Source organism: Sander lucioperca, chromosome 8, assembly GCF_008315115.2.
Source record: "Sander lucioperca isolate FBNREF2018 chromosome 8, SLUC_FBN_1.2, whole genome shotgun sequence".
In the NCBI taxonomy this organism is placed as follows: Eukaryota; Metazoa; Chordata; class Actinopteri; order Perciformes; family Percidae; genus Sander; species Sander lucioperca.
In genome coordinates, this window is record NC_050180.1 from 12,640,426 (window position 1) to 12,663,952 (window position 23,527).

General features: G+C 43.1%; 3 protein-coding genes across 4 annotated transcripts in view; 1 reads left to right on the plus strand and 2 right to left on the minus strand.

Annotated features, from left to right (window-relative positions):
• LOC116037774 (general transcription factor IIF subunit 2-like) overlaps window positions 1–10,213 on the plus strand; it is a 65,117-nt gene extending 54,904 nt beyond the window's left edge. For both annotated transcript variants that reach the window (XM_031281777.2, XM_031281776.2), the window contains 3 exons: window positions 7,765–7,864; window positions 8,683–8,826; window positions 9,872–10,213. In XM_031281777.2, the coding sequence (XP_031137637.1) occupies window positions 7,765–7,864; window positions 8,683–8,826; window positions 9,872–10,003 (376 nt within the window). In that variant the 3' untranslated portion in view covers window positions 10,004–10,213. The remainder of the gene's footprint in view (window positions 1–7,764; window positions 7,865–8,682; window positions 8,827–9,871) is intronic.
• Window positions 10,214–11,021: 808 nt separating this feature from the next.
• tpt1 (tumor protein, translationally-controlled 1) lies at window positions 11,022–15,410 on the minus strand. Its single transcript, XM_031281757.2, has 6 exons — window positions 15,216–15,410; window positions 14,419–14,486; window positions 12,571–12,755; window positions 12,345–12,450; window positions 12,041–12,157; window positions 11,022–11,419 (listed from the first exon to the last, which is right to left on the minus strand). The coding sequence occupies exons 1-6, from the start codon at window positions 15,241–15,243 to the stop codon at window positions 11,417–11,419; spliced, it is 507 nt and encodes a 168-aa protein (XP_031137617.1). The 5' UTR covers window positions 15,244–15,410; the 3' UTR covers window positions 11,022–11,416.
• Window positions 15,411–16,316: 906 nt separating this feature from the next.
• The window catches only part of ranbp2 (RAN binding protein 2), a 30,330-nt gene continuing 23,119 nt past the window's right edge, over window positions 16,317–23,527 (minus strand). Inside the window, exons 22-31 of the mRNA XM_036004577.1 lie at window positions 22,555–22,731; window positions 22,062–22,148; window positions 21,676–21,851; window positions 21,164–21,357; window positions 20,712–20,872; window positions 20,387–20,473; window positions 20,110–20,264; window positions 19,719–19,992; window positions 19,051–19,406; window positions 16,317–17,453 (exon numbers count right to left, since the gene is read on the minus strand). Coding sequence (XP_035860470.1) covers window positions 17,148–17,453; window positions 19,051–19,406; window positions 19,719–19,992; window positions 20,110–20,264; window positions 20,387–20,473; window positions 20,712–20,872; window positions 21,164–21,357; window positions 21,676–21,851; window positions 22,062–22,148; window positions 22,555–22,731 — 1,973 coding nt within the window. The 3' untranslated portion in view covers window positions 16,317–17,147. The remainder of the gene's footprint in view (window positions 17,454–19,050; window positions 19,407–19,718; window positions 19,993–20,109; window positions 20,265–20,386; window positions 20,474–20,711; window positions 20,873–21,163; window positions 21,358–21,675; window positions 21,852–22,061; window positions 22,149–22,554; window positions 22,732–23,527) is intronic.

The following is a 23,527-nucleotide window of genomic DNA, read 5'->3' on the forward strand; positions in this document are numbered from 1 at the left end:
GCCATCGTAGGTTTGTCATCGCGTCTGGCCATCCTAGGTTTGTCATCGCGTCTGGCCATCCTAGGTTTGTCATCGCGTCTGGCCATCCTAGGTTTGTGATTGTGTCTCTTTATCCTAGCTTTCTCATCGCGTCTGTCTATCCTAGGTTTGTGATCGCGGCTGGCCATCCTAGGTTTCTCATCGCGTCTGGCCATCCTAGGTTTCTCATCGCGTCTGGCCATCTTAGGTTTCTCATCGCGTCTGGCCATCCTAGTTTCTCATCGCGTCTGGCCATCTTAGGTTTCTCATCGCATCTGGCCATCCTAGTTTCTCATTGCGTCTGGCCATCTTAGGTTTCTCATCGCGTCTGTCTATCCTAGGTTTGTCATCGCGTCTGGCCATCCTAGGTTTGTCATCGCGTCTGGCCATCCTAGGTTTGTGATTGTGTCTCTCTATCCTAGGTTTCTCATCGCGTCTGTCTATCCTAGGTTTGTGATCGCGGCTGGCCATCCTAGGTTTCTCATCGCGTCTGGCCATCCTAGGTTTCTCATCGCGTCTGGCCATCCTAGTTTCTCATCGCGTCTGGCCATCCTGGGTTTGTGATCGCGTCTGGCCATCCTAGGTTTGTGATCGCGCCTGGCTATCCTAGGTTTGTGATCGCATCTGGCCATCCTAGGTTTCCCATCGCGTGTGGCCATCCTAGGTTTGTCATTGCGTCTGGCCATCCTAGGTTTGTGATTGTGTCTCTCTATCCTAGGTTTCTCATCGCATCTGTCTATCCTAGGTTTGTGATCGCGGCTGGCCATCCTAGGTTTCTCATCGCGTCTGGCCATCCTAGGTTTCTCATTGCGTCTGGCCATCTTAGGTTTCTCATCGCGTCTGGCCATCCTAGTTTCTCATCGCGTCTGGCCATCTTAGGTTTGTCATCGCGTCTGGCCGTGTTAGGTTTCTCATCGAGTCTGGCCATCCTAGTTTCTTATCGCGTCTGGCCATCCTAGTTTCTCATCGCGTCTGGCCATCTTAGGTTTGTCATCGCGTCTGTCTATCCTAGGTTTGTCATCGCGTCTGTCTATCCTAGGTTTCTCATCGCGTCTGGCCATCGTAGGTTTGTCATCGCGTCTGGCCATCGTAGGTTTGTCATCGCGTCTGGCCATCCTAGGTTTGTGATTGTGTCTCTCTATCCTAGGTTTCTCATCGCATCTGTCTATCCTAGGTTTGTGATCGCGGCTGGCCATCCTAGGTTTCTCATCGCGTCTGGCCATCCTAGGTTTCTCATCGCGTCTGGCCATCTTAGGTTTCTCATCGCGTCTGGCCATCCTAGTTTCTCATCGCATCTGGCCATCCTAGTTTCTCATCGCGTCTGGCCATCTTAGGTTTGTCATCGCGTCTGGCCATCCTAGTTTGTCATCGCGTCTGGCCATCCTAGTTTCTCATCGCGTCTGGCCATCTTAGGTTTGTCATCGCGTCTGGCCGTCTTAGGTTTCTCATCGAGTCTGGCCATCCTAGTTTCTCATCGCGTCTGGCCATCTTAGGTTTCTCATCGCGTCTGGCCATCCTAGTTTCTCATCGCGTCTGGCCATCTTAGGTTTGTCATCGCGTCTGGCCGTCTTAGGTTTCTCATCGAGTCTGGCCATCCTAGTTTCTCATCGCGTCTGGCCATCCTAGTTTCTCATCGCGTCTGGCCATCTTAGGTTTGTCATCGCGTCTGTCTATCCTAGGTTTGTCATCGCGTCTGTCTATCCTAGGTTTCTCATCGCGTCTGGCCATCGTAGGTTTGTCATCGCGTCTGGCCATCGTAGGTTTGTCATCGCGTCTGGCCATCCTAGGTTTGTCATCGCATCTGGCCATCCTAGGTTTCTCATCGCGTCTGGCCATCCTGGGTTTCTCATCGCGTCTGGCCATCCTAGATATCTCATCGCATCTGGCCATCCTAGGATTCTCATCGCGTCTGGCCATCCTAGGATTCTCATCCTAGGTTTCCCATCGCGTGTGGCCATCCTAGGTTTCTCATCGCGTCTCTTTATCCTAGGATTCTCATCGCGTCTGGCTATCCTAGGTTTCTCATCGCGTCTGGCCATCCTAGGTTTCCCATCGCGTGTGGCCATCCTAGGTTTCTCATCGGGTCTCTTTATCCTAGGATTCTCATCGCGTCTGGCTATCCTAGGTTTCTCATCGCGTCTGGCCATCCTAGATATCTCATCGCATCTGGCCATCCTAGGATTCTCATCGCGTCTGGCCATCCTAGGATTCTCATCGCGTCTGGCCATCCTAAGATTCTCATCGCGTCTGGCCATCGTAGGGTTCTCATCGCGTCTCTCTATCCTAGGTTTCTCATCGCGTCTGGTCAGCTTAGGTTTCTCATTGCATCTGTCTATCCTAGGTTTCTCATCGCGTCTGGCCATCCTAGGTTTCTCATCGCGTCTGGCCGTCTTAGGTTTCTCATCGCGTCTGGCCGTCTTAGGTTTCTCATCGCGTCTGGCCTTCGTAGGTTTGTCATCGCGTTTGGCCATCTTAGGTTTCTCATCGCGTTTGGCCATCGTAGGTTTGTCATCGCGTCTGGCCATCGTAGGTTTGTCATCGCGTCTGGCCATCCTAGGTTTGTCATCGCGTCTGGCCATCCTAGGTTTGTCATCGCGTCTGGCCATCCTAGGTTTGTGATTGTGTCTCTTTATCCTAGCTTTCTCATCGCGTCTGTCTATCCTAGGTTTGTGATCGCGGCTGGCCATCCTAGGTTTCTCATCGCGTCTGGCCATCCTAGGTTTCTCATCGCGTCTGGCCATCTTAGGTTTGTCATCGCGTCTGTCTATCCTAGGTTTGTCATCGCGTCTGTCTATCCTAGGTTTCTCATCGCGTCTGGCCATCGTAGGTTTGTCATCGCGTCTGGCCATCGTAGGTTTGTCATCGCGTCTGGCCATCCTAGGTTTGTCATCGCATCTGGCCATCCTAGGTTTCTCATCGCGTCTGGCCATCCTGGGTTTCTCATCGCGTCTGGCCATCCTAGATATCTCATCGCATCTGGCCATCCTAGGATTCTCATCGCGTCTGGCCATCCTAGGATTCTCATCCTAGGTTTCCCATCGCGTGTGGCCATCCTAGGTTTCTCATCGCGTCTCTTTATCCTAGGATTCTCATCGCGTCTGGCTATCCTAGGTTTCTCATCGCGTCTGGCCATCCTAGGTTTCCCATCGCATCTGGCCATCCTAGATATCTCATCGCATCTGGCCATCCTAGGATTCTCATCGCGTCTGGCCATCCTAGGATTCTCATCGCGTCTGGCCATCCTAAGATTCTCATCGCGTCTGGCCATCGTAGGGTTCTCATCGCGTCTCTCTATCCTAGGTTTCTCATCGCGTCTGGTCAGCTTAGGTTTCTCATTGCATCTGTCTATCCTAGGTTTCTCATCGCGTCTGGCCATCCTAGGTTTCTCATCGCGTCTGGCCGTCTTAGGTTTCTCATCGCGTCTGGCCGTCTTAGGTTTCTCATCGCGTCTGGCCTTCGTAGGTTTGTCATCGCGTTTGGCCATCTTAGGTTTCTCATCGCGTTTGGCCATCTTAGGTTTGTCATCGCGTCTGGCCATCGTAGGTTTGTCATCGCGTCTGGCCATCCTAGGTTTGTCATCGTGTCTGGCCATCCTAGGTTTGTCATCGCGTCTGGCCATCCTAGGTTTGTGATTGTGTCTCTTTATCCTAGCTTTCTCATCGCGTCTGTCTATCCTAGGTTTGTGATCGCGGCTGGCCATCCTAGGTTTCTCATCGCGTCTGGCCATCCTAGGTTTCTCATCGCGTCTGGCCATCTTAGGTTTCTCATCGCGTCTGGCCATCCTAGTTTCTCATCGCGTCTGGCCATCTTAGGTTTCTCATCGCATCTGGCCATCCTAGTTTCTCATTGCGTCTGGCCATCTTAGGTTTCTCATCGCGTCTGTCTATCCTAGGTTTCTCATTGCGTCTGGCCATCCTAGGTTTGTCATCGCGTCTGGCCATCCTAGGTTTGTGATTGTGTCTCTCTATCCTAGGTTTCTCATCGCGTCTGTCTATCCTAGGTTTGTGATCGCGGCTGGCCATCCTAGGTTTCTCATCGCGTCTGGCCATCCTAGGTTTCTCATCGCGTCTGGCCATCTTAGGTTTCTCATCGCGTCTGTATATCCTAGGTTTCTCATCGCGTCTGGCCATCCTAGGTTTCTCATCGCGTCTGGCCATCCTAGGTTTGTGATTGTGTCTCTCTATCCTAGGTTTCTCATCGCGTCTGTCTATCCTAGGTTTGTGATCGCGTCTGGCCATCCTAGTTTCTCATCGCGTCTGGCCATCTTAGGTTTCTCATCGCGTCTGTCTATCCTAGGTTTCTCATCGCGTCTGGCCATTGTAGGTTTGTCATCGCGTCTGGCCATTGTAGGTTTGTCATCGCGTCTGGCCATCCTAGGTTTCTCATCGCGTCTGGCCATCTTAGGTTTCTCATCACGTCTGGCCATCCTAGGTTTCTCATCGCGTCTGGCCATCTTAGGTTTCTCATCGCGTCTGTCTATCCTAGGTTTCTCATCGCGTCTGTCTATCCTAGCTTTCCCATCGCGTCTGGCCATCCTAGGTTTCTCATCGCGTCTGGCCATCCTAGGTTTGTGATTGTGTCTCTCTATCCTAGGTTTCTCATCGCGTCTGTCTATCCTAGGTTTGTGATCGCGGCTGGCCATCTTAGGTTTCTCATCGCGTCTGTCTATCCTAGGTTTCTCATCGCGTCTGGCCATCGTAGGTTTCTCATCGCGTCTGGCCATCGTAGGTTTCTCATCGCGTCTGGCCATCCTAGGTTTGTCATCGCGTTTGGCCATCCTAGGTTTATATCGCGTCTGGCCATCCTAGGTTTCTCATCTTGTCTCTCTATCCTAAGTTTCTCATTGCGTCTGGCTTTCCTGAAAAAATAATAGTGTAGGATGTCGAAAAAAGTCATAGTATAGTATGTCGAAAAAAGGCATAGTATGTCAAATTGTTTAGGATGTCGAAAAAAATTATGAAAAAGTCATAGTATAGTGTGTTGAAAAAAGACATGAAAAAGTCATAGTATGTCGAAAAAGTAGTATATCGAAAAAGTAATGAAAAAGTCAGTTTAGTATGTTGAAAAAAATCCTGAAAAAGTCATAGTATAGTATGTCGAAAAAAGTCATGAAAAAGTCCTAGTATAGTATATTGAAAACAGGTACAGTATGTTGAAAAGAGTCGTTCTTCAGTATGTCGAAAAAAGTCATAGTATAGTTTGTAAAAAAAAGCCATAGTAAAGTATTTATCGAAAAACATCATCAAAAAGTCATAGTATGTCAAAAGTCATAGTATAGTATGTCGAAAAAAGTCATGAAAAAGTCATAGTATAGTATGTTAAAAAAGGCATAGTGAGTAGGTTGGAAAAAAGTTGTACTTTAGTATGTCAAAAAAGTCATGAAAAAGTCATAGTATAATACATCGCAAAGTCATGAAAAAGTCATAGTATGTGGAAAAAAGTCATGAGAATTCATAGTAAAGTATGTCAAAAAAAGGCATAGTATAGTGTGTCGAAAAACAGAGTGAGGGTGCTGCAGCTGTCGATGGACAGATGCCTAGCTCAGTGCCCAGGCACCTCTCGACCTCAGTACATTGGTCTGTACGAGACTTGAAGCTGCAACCATCCGATTCCAAGCCCAACTCCTTACAGACTGAGCTACAGCCAATATACATAGTATAGTACAGTATGTAGAAAAAAGTCATAGTATAGAATGTCGAAAAAAGGCCATAGTATAGTGTATGTAGTACAGTATGTCATTAAAAGTCATGAAAAAGTCATAGTATGTCAAAAAAAGTCATGAAAAAGTCATAGTATAGTAATAGTATAATGTCGAAAAAAGTAATAAAGTAATAGTATAGTATGTTGAAAATACTGATAAAAAGTTGTATTACATTAAATAATAAAATAAATTAAAAAATAGTGATTAAAAAGTCATTGTACAGTATTAGTAGGTGACAGAAAGTTGTACGGAACAACCGGATAACAATACTGTGAATGCTGCTGAACAGTGGCGGCTGGTGAAGAATATCCTAGGTGGGGCTGTGCCATAATCAGTCAGTTTCAGTAGCCACCCCAACACAATTTAACACGAACTGTAGGATACCATTGATCTGTGAAATAGTCAGTAGTGATTTAATGCTAATATTAAAAGGTTTAGGCATTCTTCCACAAAAACATAAGCAATATATTGCACAAACTTTCCATTTGCATTTGAAATTGAACTCAAACAATTGACTTATTTATCTACACCTTGCCCCCCATCAGAACAGAATGGACAGTGGACTGTATACATACAATAACATCAAATAATATACATTTACTTAATATTTCTAGTAAATATTACACTGTATGAGCTCAAACCTCTTAATGGAAGCATAGCATACGGTGCTTATTATGATCAAGGAAAATGTTACTAATAGTTAAAGTGCTCCAGAACTGCTACAATTAAATGAACTGCAACAATATGATTAATCAGTTAGTTGATTGAATAAAAAGCATTATCTGCAACAACTTTAAGTATTTTTTCAAGCAAATATTCCACAACACATGTAGCCTACAGTCAATAGCAAACATACTATTAAGAAAAAAATTTGAATTACTATATACAAAGAAACATGGCCAGGGCTGCGTTGTGCATGTGGGTGTGTGTGATCTTATTTGTACAGGAATTTTGCCCTTTTCTCCTTCTGAGTGGCAAAGTATGGTGCTTAGCCTCTCCAGAAGCGCTGTAGCGATGGTATCTGCGGTGGTGTTCTGGATTGTCGTCCAGTTGCGTAGCGATGTTCACTCTTCCGACTATAGCTAGCTTAACTGAATTATCCATGTGTGCTCTGGTGTTCTCATGTTTACTTCTTCAGACAGGTGCTTCATATCCCTCACTCCGGGAACGGTCCATTCTGGATCAGTCCCTGTTGTTTTAAAAAGCAAGCACAAAAGCAAAATCGTGAATTAGCATGGCCGCGTCGAGCTAGCCAGGCCTTTCTAGCGTAACGTTACCAGCTACGAGAGAAGCCTCCACAAAACCTCAGTGCCGACACTTTGAAATAAAAGACAGGGAAAGCAAAAAAAGGCATTGCTAACATCCCTTCCAGCCAGCCAACTCCGTTTCGCATAACAAGAGCTGGTGAAGCCCCGGGTGTAGCTTCATCCTCGGTCACTGGCCTGCGCGTTAAGCGGCCAAGAGCGTGAAGTTTGAATGACAGGTGTCAAGAATCAATCAGATTGGATAAAATAACATGTATCCAATTCTGATTTGCCCGGAAGAGAATCTTTGAGAGACCAGCTTTAGATCACGTGCTTGCTGAAGGTTTAAGGACTTAATAGACATCCATTTGTCCAGCGTCCCTCGTCCATGAAACCGCATGAAACATCTTGTATTTACATAGAAAATAGTTAACTGATTAAAACCAATTTTTATTAAATTCTGAGGCGATTACTACCAGCCAGCACTTCATATGAGTAAACTATTTTATTTTTTATTTTTATATTATTTTTGTGTTTAAGTATACATTTATTTTTCTGGAATTTTGATGGGGTTGGCGTCCTAACGCCCTCTATTAACAAGCCGCCACTGCTGCTGAATCAGCATTCACACAATAAATAAATAGAAAGCAGAGCAGCTGCCATTACCATTACTTAATGATTAGGTTTAACCTCAAGGTGCTCACAGTTGTCTCCATGCCAGCAGGCACATCTGTCAGCAGAGATCAAGTTGGATCACAGAAAACAAAAAGAAAACTCTGTGTGTGTGTGTGTGTTCGTCAGGCTGCAGATTAAAGCATCCACCAAGCCTCAGCGTTTGTCACAGCAGCTGGAGAGAGCTGTCACTACCGTCTTCAAGCCTGTGGCCAATCACGATTTCAATGTGAGAACTGTATATATATATTATAAGTATATGTTTGTGTGACCAGTTTGATTTAGAAACACGGTATGACCCTTTTGATAAAGTGAACTGTTACAAAATGATTTAAAAACCAGTTGTTGCACTGAAGTAGTGGAGGTTGTTGCAGGGCTGACCTGCACATATTGATGATGTCATCAGGATTATCTCTGCTTGAGCTCGGAGACTACTCATTTTTAGCAGAAAGCTTGTGTTACAAACTAGTTACCTGATTTACCAGGCTATGATGCTATTTAATTAGGAGAAATGTAGGACCCAGTGTCTTCGGGCTTTCACCTATAGCTGAGACTCCATTAACAATATCTCTGCTGCTAAAAGTTCTGTCTTTTGTAGGTCCGCCAACCTAATGAAAGTGCAATACTAAATTGTTAGAGTAATCCTATAATGTGCAAATATGTTCTGCATAATTAACTACAAGTACAAAGAAAATCTTTTTTATACCTTTTTACCAGGTAAAAATAAGAAAATATATGCTCAGTTAATTTGAATGTAAAGTGAATCTTTAAAAAAGTACAGAAAGAAATATGAACTTTAATACATACATTATGTTATAATTTATCACAGGTTAACATTTAGACACAGGCATACAGTGAATTGACATGTATATTCAGGCTTTTACAGAGCTTTTTTTTCAGATTTGTATGGGTTATAATCAAATTGTTATATTAGAATCAATCCAAAGGGGTCAGATTAACTTTATTATAGAATAAATTAGTAATATTACAAGTGTCATCATTGTCAGTATTAACATCAGTAGTAGTAACATTCAGTATGACTCCCAGGTGGAGCACGAGAAGAAGAAGAAGTCGGAGGGGAAGATGGTGAGGGCCGAGTGGCAGGTCGTGTTGGACATGCTCTTCTCTGCCTTTGAGAAGCACCAGTATTACAACATTAAGGACTTGGTGGACATCACCAAACAACCTGTGGTGAGCAACACAAAAACACACACGCAACAATATAGCTGGAAAAAAAACTAAAAAACAATACACCTGCCCACTATCCACCTTGCTTTGTTAAATTGGAACATATCACCCACTGCATGACGTTCATGCCTGTTCACACTATCTTTTGTGGCTGAATTTGGGCCAACGTGTGAACACACACACACACACACAACATGGGATGAATCGATACAGTGCAGTGGATTGGTTCCAGCTCGCAGAGAACAGCAATGTGTAGGTGCTGATGAGACCTTGAGGTCCTCCTCTTCCTCTGATTGCAACTGATTGCATAACCATTAGCTGAGTAGGAGTCAAACGCCGCAATACACTCCACACCATCATTTCTCTCCTAAAGCACTTGGCTAACACTCAAATTAACTGAACTAAAGTAACCGAAATGCCCATTATGAAAACCCGGGGATTCATTATGTGCAGTTGGCACTGGTCCCTTCAAGCTCAACAGAGCCACCCAGTGGTCGTTGGAGAGTAGGGTCTCTAACACAGCACCACTGATTGGTCTTGCACAGCTCCTGCTCAGTATTACACATTATCGTTGTGTTGGATTGATGCCTGGTCATGAAACTAAATGGTACTGTCACTACAGAGATGAAAGGTCTTAGCAAGCAGAGTTACAGGGGAATCACCATTTACTATAAAAGTAGTATTGGTCAGGCATCTGACAGGCTTCCAGTCAGACTGCACACTTATCACAACATGTTAACCAGTAAAGGTAGAGCTATTTTGAACTACTTTATATACCGGGAAGGTCAATATGTAATAATATATCCTAATTTATTTGTTGTTTATTTTCTGTATTATTCTAAATTGAAGTGTAGACTAACCAGTAAGTATAGCTTTCAAATAATAATATTCTAGTAAAAGATGTATAAAATGGAAATACTTAAAGAAGAGGTACCTCAAAATTGTTACATTTATACAAAAATGCAACACACGTGTCTAAATACATTCATATGTCAAATACAACTAATATAGGTAGATTGTCACAATCTGTTTTGTTTTTTTTCTCCAGACCTACCTGAAAGAAATTATGAGGGAAATCGGAACGTACAACAGCAAGGGGGCTCACAAAAGCACCTGGGAGTTGAAGCCAGAGTACCGACATTACCAGTCTGCTGAGGAAGAGGAGATGCAGACGGCCTAGTGCTTGTTCACATTTTTTTGACTGACTTCATGAATATACAGTAGATGTCAAAAAGGAAATACTGTTTATTGGTTATGCAGGCAGTATGTGATGTTTTTGAGTTCGTAGTATTTAAGTTAATATTATCATTGTGTGGAAGTTTGCTATGCATTGGCTAGCACAGAACCTTAACATGAATAAACAGACATATTGTTCATAGTGATGTATGAAGTTTTTTGGTCTTTCTCAAAGTGGAATGTGGCAAAAAAAACAAAAGAATCTTTAATATGTTAAAATGTTTTAAGTTATGTGAAATTTTCAACTCGTTTATGTATAGACAAAAGACACATGGCTCTCCTGCTTCACTGTCAATGAACGCGAGCAAGGTAGAACAAAGACTTTGTTCCGGTTATTGCAACATATCGTTGCAATTTATGTTAGTTACACCTGTGTGCAACAAGTCAAAATATCTGTGAAAAAGCTCTATTTTCCTCTTGGTCATTAGGGATCCACTTAGAAAACCCATCACAGTAAACATGTCTTTTTGTGGTTTAGCTTTATCAACTTCTCTTGCAGTCAAAAGTAGGAAAAACTACTTTGCCATGCATATACATTGAGCCAGACTATACAGGGAAGAAACCTACTGCTGCTCTGGTTTTTAGATATTTCAAACAATGTAGTGTCTGACCAGCATCATGACCACTTGTGTCAGTGGGCAACCAGCTGGATCTGGTGGTCACTAATTAGAAAGTAAACTAGTTGATTTATACAAAACGGCCAGTGGATTAGTTGCGTCCTGATGTGTTCTCCCAATGGACTATGTATCCTTGTTTAAAAAAAATTATCACAGGGGAATTTGATTCTTGATCAATTATAGATAAGCAGGTTTCACAGTTTTGAAAGAGCCAAAAATGTGCAACAGCACCTTTTTAAAAAGACTGCAGTAATGTACAATGTTAAACTCCACAAATTAAGTCGGCCCAAAAGCTGCCTTTTGAACGTAGCCCACAACATCCCACAAATACACAGCAAAACAAAGTGGTGGTACGAGATTTTATTGTCAAATTAAACCAGAAGTATTTTCATTGTCGATGGAATCGTATTTAATGCAACCATAAGATGTTTGAGGAGGTCAACCTAAATAGTATAGATCATTGCTAAAATAGTACGCAGACAGAAGGAAAAACATCCTCATTCAGTCCACTGTCCTGATTTTCACAAAAACTGGGCCAATCCTGGGATGAAAATCAAACACTGCAAAAGCCAAAAAGAAAAAAATGTTGAAAGTATTCAATGACCAATCGTGTTTGATTCACCCAGCCCTGGGCATGGTGTCATGTTTTCTGTCTTGATGCAAAATAGCGCCCCTTCTGTCCGCTCTTGACCCATTTGGGAAACAGCAGCCAATTGAAAAGCAGATGTAGTTCCAGGTGGTTACTGCAAGAAAGGAATACACACATTTAGTGGGGAATACTTTGATTTATTTTAACTGACAAACTGCTGGTTAAGCTGAATATATGAGTTATCTACATGAATTCTATTGAAGCCCTCTACTCTTTAGCTACTGTAAATGTCCAAATATCCTGATTAATATATTCGATATGTGCTATGTAAAAACTATGACAGCATGTAGTTCACCAGCATGCAGATCACTTCATAGGACTGATACTACCACTTTCCCCATTCTGAAATTAAAGATGTTAGCCCTTTACACAGTGCATTCTCTTAGACCATGGTCCTAGGCCCAGGGCTATACAATCACACTGCACTATGACTAGCCCCTAGCCACGTTCAGCCCAAGGCTTGGTAGTTTTTTTCAGGAGAAACCCCCACAAACTAAGTTCCCTCCGTTTTATTCAAGTGTCCTAGTAAGCCATGACAGTTAGCCAACATGTGAACAACCATACAAGGAACCATGAAACTGAAGCAGCTAAACGGAATTCCGCCATCATTAATTTTATGATGATTTACACCTATGCTACTGTGACATGCCAAAATGTTTTCACAATATCGAAAAATAGTTACTAAATGACATTGTATTTGGAGGAGAGTACTTACGCATTTCTCAACCAGCAGACCATCTTTGAAGAACAGCATGTATGGTGTGATGTTATCCTCGCGGTAGTCCAGCAGTCCAACCATGCCATCTGGGTTCATCGACTCTCCTGTGAAGAACTGCAGGGAGACAAAGACGACATGTCAGAAGACGATCGGCAAAATTGTGCGGCCTCGGGTTTCACAGAGACGCTTCTCAAGATAACTGACCATAAACTACGTGGTGCAGTTAAGAAGATGACGAGAGCGGATATCGGGTGCTTTACAATATGGGTTTGTGCACAGATCTAATTTTTCTTAATGATACCTGGTAGTTGCCGAGATTTGCCACAATCTTCTTAACTTCTGGTGTGATGCCCTCCACGAAGGCCTGCACTCTCCCTGGGTTGGTCTCTTCCAGCTTGGCCTTAACGCTGAACATGAAAACAGAAATTCCATTTTAAAGAATCTCAGTCTGGATGAGATCCAACGTAGCACACCGTTACAGTTGGGGATGCACCAATCCAACTTGAAACTACGGAACCCATACTCACGCCTTCACGTAGTCTTTCATGTGTTTAAGGTACTGCTTCTTGTCGTAGCCCGTCTCCTGCAGTTTGTGGTTGAGGACAATGTCTACGCCAGAGACAGAGGACGTATCGGTGCCCTCCGACGCCTCTTCTGCCGAGGCGTTGGCCGAAATTAAAGCCTCGTCGAAGCCTTCTGTCCTGGTGACGGTCTAGACACATTAAACAGGGGAGCAGATTGGAGAGACTTGAGGGCAGAGAACACCTATATACGATCAATCACTGACAATGATAGAGGGCAAGGCAGCTGACTGGCAGGTGAGGATAGCTACACATTTGGCTTAACGGTGTGGGGATGAGCCTGAAAACCTTGCTGGCATGTACTAAGCCTGATGTCACACGGACAAAGTAACAGCCCCAATCGCAACTTCTTTAATCATACATGCAATATTCAGTATTCGACGGCATACTTCCGTGGTCAAAGCTGGGTTGTAGCTTTGAACCATTAACTACATTCCATTACCGTGACAACTTCCTTTTGTGTGTGTTGGACACACCCCATATGTCGCCCTGACTGTGGTGTGGTGATCTCATGTAAAGACAATGCCACTCACATCATTACAGACAGCCAGCCACAAAAGGAGCACTGATCACATGAGTCACCACAAATATAAACCCGAATGTCAGTTGAGGGAAGAAAAACTATTTAAAACCAATTGTACGACGACGGATGTATCTACAAATCAAATGCATGGCTTCACATGCTTTGAGCAAGTGAACAACAGATTTTTCTTAGGTTGTCAACGGTCTGACAAATAGGTTCCCTCTCGATTTGGCTTGGCGCAACACCTTCACTTGGCCCGCACTGTTTGTTGGAAGCCACACACACACACACACACTTTGTTACATATGTGCCTGCAAATTGTGTCAATGACCAGACTGGTCTCATGAAGTGGCCAGTCAATTTGTATGCCATTATTGGCGTGTTATCAAGACGCATACTCGCTTTTTAGCGTGTTTTTCAGCGCCGTTTGGCCTCCACTGGCTTACATTACCATGCGATTGCGTGTGAATTTACGCCGTATCGAGTAGTATGAAAGGGCGAAAATCCGCATAGGGAGGTTGGTCAGGGTGGAGGATGGGTAAAACACAGGCCTTTCACCCAGGACACCGGGGATTGTTTCCTAAAGTCAACCGTCGCTTTCCGCTTTTCCTAAACCCAACCCGTTCACCGTGATGCTAATTCCTCGAGCCGTCTTTCCTGCTCCGTCTCTGTGTCGCTCTTACACTGTTGCCCGTGGCAACCGATAGCATAGGATCCCAAAATGGTGGACGGGCTCAGACACCTCCCAAATCGTCAGGTGACAGCAAGCACTGACATATGTCCTCATTGTCAATAGGGTGTAGACATACACGCGGATAGCTCAAAATGCGTACAGATAAAGTGGTGTGTATGTTTACGCAAAGTCATGTCATGGTGCAATGGTCCATAAATAAACTAAACTCAAACTCACTTTCACTCAAGTGAAATTGAATTGCCTCAAGGGCAGATCTGTAAACAATGACCAGTGAATAAGATTGAGATACATTATTGATCCCTCAAGGGGATATAACTTTGTCACTTTTAAGTGCAGTTATTACACACATGCCCTATACAATACAAAAGTTACGCGGTGGCATATGTGACTAGGTCAGAAAAACTGGGTGGCATTCGGTGCCATCTTTACACTTTTCTCATCAATATTTAAAATGTGTGGAATACATAACTTACAGGGTGACCTGGTAAAATGTAGTTTTCATTGTGGCCTTGCATTAGGCCAACCAGGTGAAAAGAAAACCACCCGTTTGAATATAAATCAATTCCATCCAACTCACCTTTCCTTCAACTTCATAGAAGAGGTCAGTTTCCTTAACTTTGAAGGCGTCCGAGAACATCTCATCATCTGCGGGAGGAAGCACAGCCACACTTGATGAACACAAAGCAAATCCTAGGGCTCCCATCTGGTTGCGCCATGAACTAGAAGGTAACTTTACGTAACGTTATATACACTGGACAGCAGCCTTAACGTTACATTCCTCAGTAGTAACTTAATTAACACGTGTTTTTAAATCTTTATCTGGAACTATCGTTAGTGACGAAATAACGAGGAAGCCGCGCGGTACCATACTTTTCCCAAGTAGCGATGCTAACTCTAGAGAAATCTGCCAGTCAGACATCCCCCCCCCATAAATAAAGATGTTGCTATCATTAGCAGCTAACGTTACATGATGCTGAACGCCATGTATACTTCGTTATTTAACGTCACATTTATATCATTGTATCGTATCATATATATCCCCGCTAAGAGCTTCCAGTTATATTAGAGCACACGGTAGAGACACTTATAGCCAACGTATCGGTAACGTTAGTTGAACCATGGCCAAAGCTAACCGGCCTCAGCCTCGTTCGACAGGGTGGCTAACACCGGCAGACTTTCTGCTTATCGTCATAGAGTTCTGGTTAGCATGTGGCTAGCGCTAGCTTCCAGACGACGACAACACGAGTTAGCTAGCTAGCTGTTAGCTAGCCTGCTGGCCAACTCTCTCCAATAACACGACACAGCCAAAATAACCGTCGCGACTATAACACTACCTAATAAACACGAAAGACTACACTGAACATGACGACTTACTGCTGATGATGCACCTGTAGATGATCATTTTGCTGCTTCGTTGTTAAACCTTCAGAGACAGAGCACAGGCCTGCCGCCCTAACAGAACTGGAGAGGAAAAAGACCGATGGGGCCGCGAGGCACCGCATTTACATCCTGCCCGACGTCATCGTGGGATGGTCTCTGCCTCTGACCATTGCTGCCACTTTAATATGTGGCCGAAAGTGGTACTACACTTACCTAATCTATCGATCGATCGATCGATCTACTAGGAAAAGCCTATTTCTGCCAGGACAGAAAAAAGATTAAAGTTATGATAAGCTTACTTTCTCACAATTTAGACTTACCATGAGTATTTTCATTTTATCATATTTGACTAAATTATTTTTTTCTTTTGCTGTTGTAAATGGGCCTTGATTATATCAGACTGTGTTGAGTTACAAGTTGAGGATATAACAACTTGGCTCCCATTCACACTTCTTAAAATGAATGGACTCATTAGAAAGGAAAGTTCAATTTGTGGATTCTAAAGTAAAGAAGTACACCTCTTCCATATCTATAAGTCATAAAACCAGGGCCGTAGACAGAAATATAGATATATATAATATAGAAATATTGAAGACATGAGTTAGAAAAGACACGCTTTCCCAGAGATTCTACCAGACTGCAGAAATAATGTCTCATTTTCAATTATTTGGATGTTATTCTGGATTTGGTCTTATTTGTTTAACTCTTAATTCATATGACTGTAAAATGTATTTCCCAACATAAAGGCCTAAACACTTATACCTCCGATGGTGAACTAAGGAATTCTCCGTTTAATGACTTTATGGCTTAAAAGTGGTCAAGATTTAATATAGTGAGGTTACAAATACAATCAGCCTATAAAACCAGTGTTGTGTAAACCAATTGTCTCAAAATACTGTTATAGTTCACGAAAGATTACTCTGTGGTTGAGCTGCTCACTGCACATGTTCATACAAAGACTACAGCCTGTGATGAGATGTTTAGACTGTAAACTGTGACCATGCATATTTGGTGAGAATGCAGCCTGTGTGTTTTTGTTTCTATAAGCAGGGACAAATATAACCCATTTCAAAGGAAATCTTTCAAACAGCCATCTATTACTTGTAAAGCAACTTTATTTCTCTTTTATCAGCACATTATTTAGGTACAACAAGCACCGTTTCAACTTTGTGATTACCTCAAACTAATTGTAAAATCCAAACCAGATGTAACATCATCATCTAGCCACCCTCCGTCCACAGGGCAACACAGTGAATGATTTAAGTATTTGTGGACAATTATCTGCACATTGTGAAAAATCCACTTATAAAGAAAAAAAATCACTGTGGGAGCCCTACAGTTAGAAGTATACAGAGGCGGCATTTGGAGAGAAGGCAGGGGCACGGTTACAATAGGTGCATTCAAATAACAACCTCACCTTACAATTATAGTTAAGACTTCCTCAAAAAGGAAAACAAATACAAGAGTGGAGCCTATGAAGAGGACCAGCACATTCAAATTGAGCACATGCAAGACAAAAGAACAAAAAAAGACATTAAAAAAGTAGTCCATGTACAATTATACACACAAAATAAACAAATGAGAATTTATTGACAGATGTTTATAAAGATGCAAGTGCAACAGAGCAAAAGTTTACGTTTGCTCCAAATGCCTTCTCTCGCATACTACACAATGCGTCCCATTTGTCATTATGTTAAAAGGACAGCAAAATAATTTGTAGTTCCAGACTACTGGAGCCAATGTTCTATGATAAAGGGTCTTGATCAGTAGTCCTGTGATCAGTGTTTAATTCTTAGATGCCTAATGACTATGGATTTAGTTTTAGCAGGAGGGTATGCACTGCACAGGGAACACATTATCCAAAATCTTGACCACAACTTTATAGCTTAAACCTAGCTGCAAATGTTGATCTTAACATTTTAAAAGCTACAACTGTCCACAGTCTGTGATGACGAGTTTCTTTGTGGGCAAGCCTTTCTTTGTGCCAAGCTCTCCCATCTGCAGCACCACATCCATGCCTTCCCGAACCCAGCCGAAAGCCACGTGTTTGAAGTCCAGGTGTTCGGCTTTCTTCAGGGTGATAAAGAATTGTGAGTTGTTGGTGTCGCGCCCGCGATTGGCCATTGACAGAATGCCCGGGCCTGTGTGCCGAACATCGAAGTTCTCATCTTCAAACTTGCTGCCGTAGATGGATTTTCCTCCTGTGCCATCACTGTTGGTGATGTCTCCACCCTAAAAGACCAATTGGGAACTTGTTATTAATGTTCTCTACACAGACAGAACACAATTAAAGCATAACTCTCGCCAAAATGCAACCTAGGGTCTTTTTGTGAATGTACCAGAGTCAAACTTTCGTTTAAAAGCATATTTAGGACGGAATCGCCACTTTTAAGATTTACCGTAATTTCGGTCAAATGGCCTTTTGAATGGGAGTGCTAGGGGCACTTTTATGCTAGCCTCAAAATAGCTATTTTTAAAACACTAAGAAGGCTCGACACAACATGAAACTTTGCTTGAAGTATGACCAGGGTCTCTACACCTTAACGAAAGCATCGACAACATTGTTTGTGTAAACAGAGTAGGGCTGAACGATTAATTGCATTTGCGATAATATCGCGATATGTTAAAACGCGATTTCCTAATCGCAAAGGATGCGATTTGGTCACATGACTCGCGAGAGCAAATCAGTCTGCACTCCGCAGAGAAAGCATCAACTTAGCATGCTAACGCTACACTGTACCTTGAGCTGATTTCTGTCATTCAAACAACTCTGAGTTGTAGTTTAAAACTTTTACAGCCATTTTAGTAAAATGAAGGGTTTTATTCTGGTTCGAGTCCATACGTGCAGTTAATGGATACAGACACGCAGAACTAAAGGCTCGGTTGGCAACTAGCTCTGATTAGCAGTTAGCTCCGGTTAGCGGTTAGCTCCGTTATAAAGATATGAGTGGAGGAGCTGCCACTGAGAGGGGTAACAACCAGACTGATAAATGACGTTCGGGGAGCTTTCACAACAGCGTGGCCGCGGTGTTTCAACAGTTTTATTAGTATTAGTACAGATAATCCCACGGCAAGAACACCAGCAACTAGCTAACGTAACGATAGCCTCTCTGAACAAGTGCACACGGCAGCACGCAACTTCACGAGGGGGAGGGGCTGGAGGCAGCTCCTCTGTGCACTGTAAAAAAATACAGTGTTGTGTGTGTGTGTGTGTGTGTGTGTGTGTGTGTGTGTGTGTGTATACTATAATTTTACTTTTTTTAACTGTCTAGTGTGTAATTGTGTGTTGTTCATACTATAAAATGATTTATTATTTGTCTTTGTTGAATAATACAGAAGACAAAGCTTAAAAAAAAGAATCGAAATCGCAATATTTGGGGAAAAAAATCGCAATTAGATTATTTTCAAAAATCGTTCAGCCCTAACACAGAGTTTACTAAAAAGAAAGGTTTTGAGCAACTCACGTTAGCAGTTGTTTACGCTATCCGCCATTTTCCCAGTCAAAAATAGCCGATCTCCGAATGCGAATGAACGTACTCCATAGGAGGAAATGTCATTCTTATATGAGGCTCCTTTTTCAACTACAAGGTCAATATTGTGTTTGACTAACGACAAAACAACAAATTAGCCGTGCATTTATATGGAACTAAGCTTTAGGAGCTTTCCATCTTTACTCTCCTCCCTTGACTATTTTTGACTGGCTCCATAGATGGCGACCGGAAGAACAACAGCTACAAACCATCTGAGAAATATGTGAGGAAGCATTTTAGATTCAACACCACAGATGGAATAATCATGGTTAGATGACTAATCTTGATAATCTCCTCACCTGACACATGAAGTCCGGTATGACTCTATGGAAGATGGAGTCCCGAAGCCCAAAGCCTTTCTCGCCAGTACAGAGAGCCCTGAAGTTCTCCGCTGTCTTGGGGACTATATGGGAGAAAAGCTCTATGGTGATAGTGCCCAGTGGTTGGCCATCGCCTGCCACTTTGAGGAACACCTGGGGGTTAGTGTCTTTGGAGTGCTCTTGAACTCTGGACATCTGTGGGGAGGAGATATATGAAGCATCGCCCTCAACTTGGCCTAAGCGGCTCTGACACTCACAGAAGGTCTTCTTAAAGGATTCAGCTATTTCAGGGGTTTTGAACTTGGCCGCCAGCTGCTCCACTATGCCGTCGCCGTCTGGAAAAACAGAAGGAATGACAAAAAGATTTGTGAAGCTTGAAAGCAACGATACACATTAGGACAAAGTAATATATGGCTAATATTTGTCTTTAAAATCCTTTTGAATCCAAAACTACGCAAAACCTGCTTTTTGTTACATTCATGCAAGTCAGACAAAGGTATTTCAAAAAAAGGTTATCAATGTATAATTATAAGTATGTAATCACTACAAGATGCTTCTACAATAGCTAGCTAATTATCATCAGAGTAACGAAACTAAGAACAGACTGCTGCACAGACACTGACTTTCCATCAACACTATAGATGTACCTGAGTAGTCAGTGGCAGTCCAGATCAGTGCGTTAGCCGAGGCGTTCATGGGTTTGAGTTCCATCGCCTGTGTGATCGTGTGGTTGGCACAAACCCTCAACACCTGCTCTCTTCTCATCAGGATTCTGTAGAAGCGTTTGGTTGGGTGGAAGAGGATCTTGAGGTCACCAATGCCACGCTCCTTCCACTGGCCGAGGTCCCGGTCCCATCGGTACAGCTTGGCGCGCTCTTTGAATAGGATTTCCTCATCCTCCTCTCCAGACTTTGTCTCCACCTGAGAGACACAATTATTTAAAAATTAAGTGTGTCCCTGTTCCTCATTCACTAAACTTCAATTTAATGTCTAAAGAAAGACTAAAATATTTGAGCTCAGCATTTTTAAAAAAGGTACCTCTGGTAGTGACACTATTGGCTCAAAGTGGATGTCCGCATTATTAGTAGCATCCTCTTCATCACTGCCCTCCTCACCGCTGTTTTTTGGCGCTGAGGACACTGCGGTCCCAAATACTGTCGCTCCAGCATTTGCCCACGAGAAGTTGGAGTCAGCTATCAAAGGGAACCAATAAATATGTGGTGAAATATAATTTCCTTGCGTTGTACTGGTAACATGCTAAGAGAGTCAGTTGTCAAAAAGACCATCTTCAGAAAATATTAATGTTGAAGCCAACCTTGAGTTCCAAATGCAAATGCGTCTGTGTTTTGGGCCAAATCAGCAAAGGAGAAGCCTCCGAAGGAGTTGAAGCCAAAGTTGGAGTCTGTGTGGGGAAGGAATAAAGCTTAAATACTGAATTGAATGCATTTTTTTTTTTTTAATTCCTCTCATTTTTTTTATGCAGGATTCCAACCGATGGTTGCTGACATTTGTTTATGAAGCTGGCAGGAACAACATTTTGACTGTTCATCAATGTTACCGTACTAGTGCTGACCCACACACAACAGTTGGACTGTCAAAAGGTCTTACATCTGTAGTAATGAACAAAAGGTGATCTATACCTTCACTAGTTGTTGTAGCAGTAAAAGCTGCAGCTGCAGTCCCCGTGTTGGACTCTGGCTCTGGGCTCTTTTTAGTCGACAGATCAATGGGAGAGCTGCTGCTCGGAGCTTCACTCTGAGTCTCTGTTGGCTGGTCTGAGGTCTGCTCCTCTGGCGTAAACGTGCAGCCTGCAGCTTCTGTGCTGTCTGCAGCAGCTGCTGTGCTGCCTGCTGCTGTGCTGCCTGCTGCTGTGCTGTCTGCAGCTGCTGCTGTGCTGTCTGCAGCTGCTGCTGCTGCTGCTGCTGTGCTGTCTGCAGCTGCTGCTGCTGCTGTGCTGTCTGCAGCTGCTGCTGCTGCTGCTGTGCTGTCTGCAGCTGCTGCTGCTGCTGCTGCTGTGCTGTCTGCAGCAGCTGCTGCTGCTGTGCTGTCTGCAGCAGCTGCTGCTGCTGCTGTGCTGTCTGCAGCAGCTGTTGTGCTGTCTGCAGCAGCTACTGTGCTGTCTGCAGCAGCTACTGTGCTGTCTGCAGCAGCTACTGTGCTGTCTGCAGCAGCTACTGTGCTGTCTGCAGCAGCTACTGTGCTGCTGGATGACAGGCCTGATGTTGGTTCATCTGGGGCTACAGCTGGGCTGCTGGAGGCCTTTTCAGCTTGGTTTAACTGGGCACCCTGAAACAATTTAGGAAATAAACTACAATAGTACTGAAATAATAGGAATACAATGACTTTTCACCTATTCATTATGTTCTAATTACAATGCATAATGGCTTACTTGTCCATCGCTATAAATGGATGCAGCTAAGATTACCTGCTTGCATTTCTAAATGTATGATCTGGCAAGCACATTGATAGTAGAAAATGTTCTTCAATCAAGACTTGGCAGCTTACCATGTGTACACTGTTTAATCTATTGTTTTTAGATGCTTATTTGATATACAATATTATCTGTATAAAGTCAGCGCCTTTGCTAAGTTTTGTGTCTGTTACCAGGTCTTGCTGTGCCTTGCGGACTTCTGTCTCGAAGTCTTCAGGCTTGTCGTGGTCCGGGTCACTGTCGGTGGTGCTCAGGCCACAGAAGAAGTTGGGTGGAAGCTGGAGGCTTCTGGCCTTCTCCTCCTCCTCCGGCGTCGGCTTTTTCTCCCACACCACCTGGCAGTCTGGCTCTGAAAGCGGTACACACAAGTTTAGGGCTAGAGAATGACTAACAGGCAAAGTGAGCATTACTTTTGACAGAGTCCACATACTTTGCCATGTAATGAATAGCGTATTGATCTATTGCAGCCCTGAAAAAATGTCTGAGAAACGACTCAAACCAAAAGTGAGGGCGAGTAATTGGATAAAATTGTGTGCGTGACAGGATATAATATACATACCATCACCACATGCTGCAGCCTTTTTCTCAGGAGGATCAAGGTAGAGCTTTCCATTCAAGGCTTTTACTGCTGATTCAAAGTCCTCATCTGAAAATATAAAAACAAATTCAACACATATTACCCTTCGATAGCTTTTTTTTGCTATCAAGTAAGATGTTGCTGCAGAGACTACTGTGACCAGGAATCAACCAGTGTTGACTGGCTTGGGTTGAATTGACAAAAGAAGGGTTGAACATGGGTCAGATAACCCTGGTCCGACCCTGGTTGTTGGTGTGAAAGAGGTATAAAAGGATTTGTGTGGTCGTATTTTGGTTTAATAAAACGAGCTGATGGTAAATTAATAAAACATGACAATACCATGTGTAGAAAAAGCAAAAAGAAAATTTGCAAAATGAAGAAACAATTAAAATTGAATGAGTCATACGAGTCTGCTAGTTACCATGTTCACTTCAACAACACACGTTTGTACTCTACTCTTATCTTTTGGTCTTACCGTCAGTTTGATCATCGCTGGTGTAGCCTGGTTCATTCTGGTAGCAGAAGAAGGTGAGAGGCAGCAGGAGTTTCCTGGCTAAAGCTGCCTGTTCAGCAGTGGGTTCCCTGACATACACAACCTCCACCTCGGAGTCCTCATCCGACCCTGCACTGCCTCCCTCTGCCTGAGCTGGTCCTATGGACAGACAGATACAAGAAGTAGAACAATACACAGTCAGCCAGGGGAGGAGCTGCTTAGAAGAAACGAGAAATTAAGCTGCTTTGTTCCCTTCATAACCACAGGTGTTAGTTCCACACAAAAATTCATGCACAGCAAAAATGAATAGCATGCAGTTTATTTAGAAATGTGAGACAAGTTGTATAAAAGAGAACATTTCTGTATGCATGTGTCTCAGTGTTTTTCATTTTATTTGACAGCTTTACTGTAGGACACATGGTACTGTAGCATTAAATTGCATAAATACCTGAACTCTAATTAGACTTTGCTGAGGTCAGTGCACATCTCTGGCAGAATTGCATTTCATGCTGTTGCTACACATCCTGCACTAAAAATGGCATGTGTGACGTTTGCCCAGTGCATTCCTCTCTGAGGGAACGCTCTCCAGAGGAATCTTCTCAGCTCACCTTTCAAATAACATTAACTTTTACTGATGTGTCTCCTGCTGGTATTACAACACTCTAGTTTGATTGTCCATTAGTTAATGATATGCTTACTGGTCATTAGCCATTACCAAATGTTATTACATTACCATAATCAGCTATATAAATGTATATATAAAAGATAGATCTATCAAAACCTTTTAAGCCCCTATGACCTGAAGCACAGTAAAAGATCAGATTCTTCTTCAATCTAGATTCAAGACTTGGATGAGAAAAGATCTAACTAAAAACAACTAGACATTTGCTTTTTGCTAGGTGGAAGAAATGCTATATAAAAGAAAACAAAAATCAAGAGCCATTTAATAGCTCAA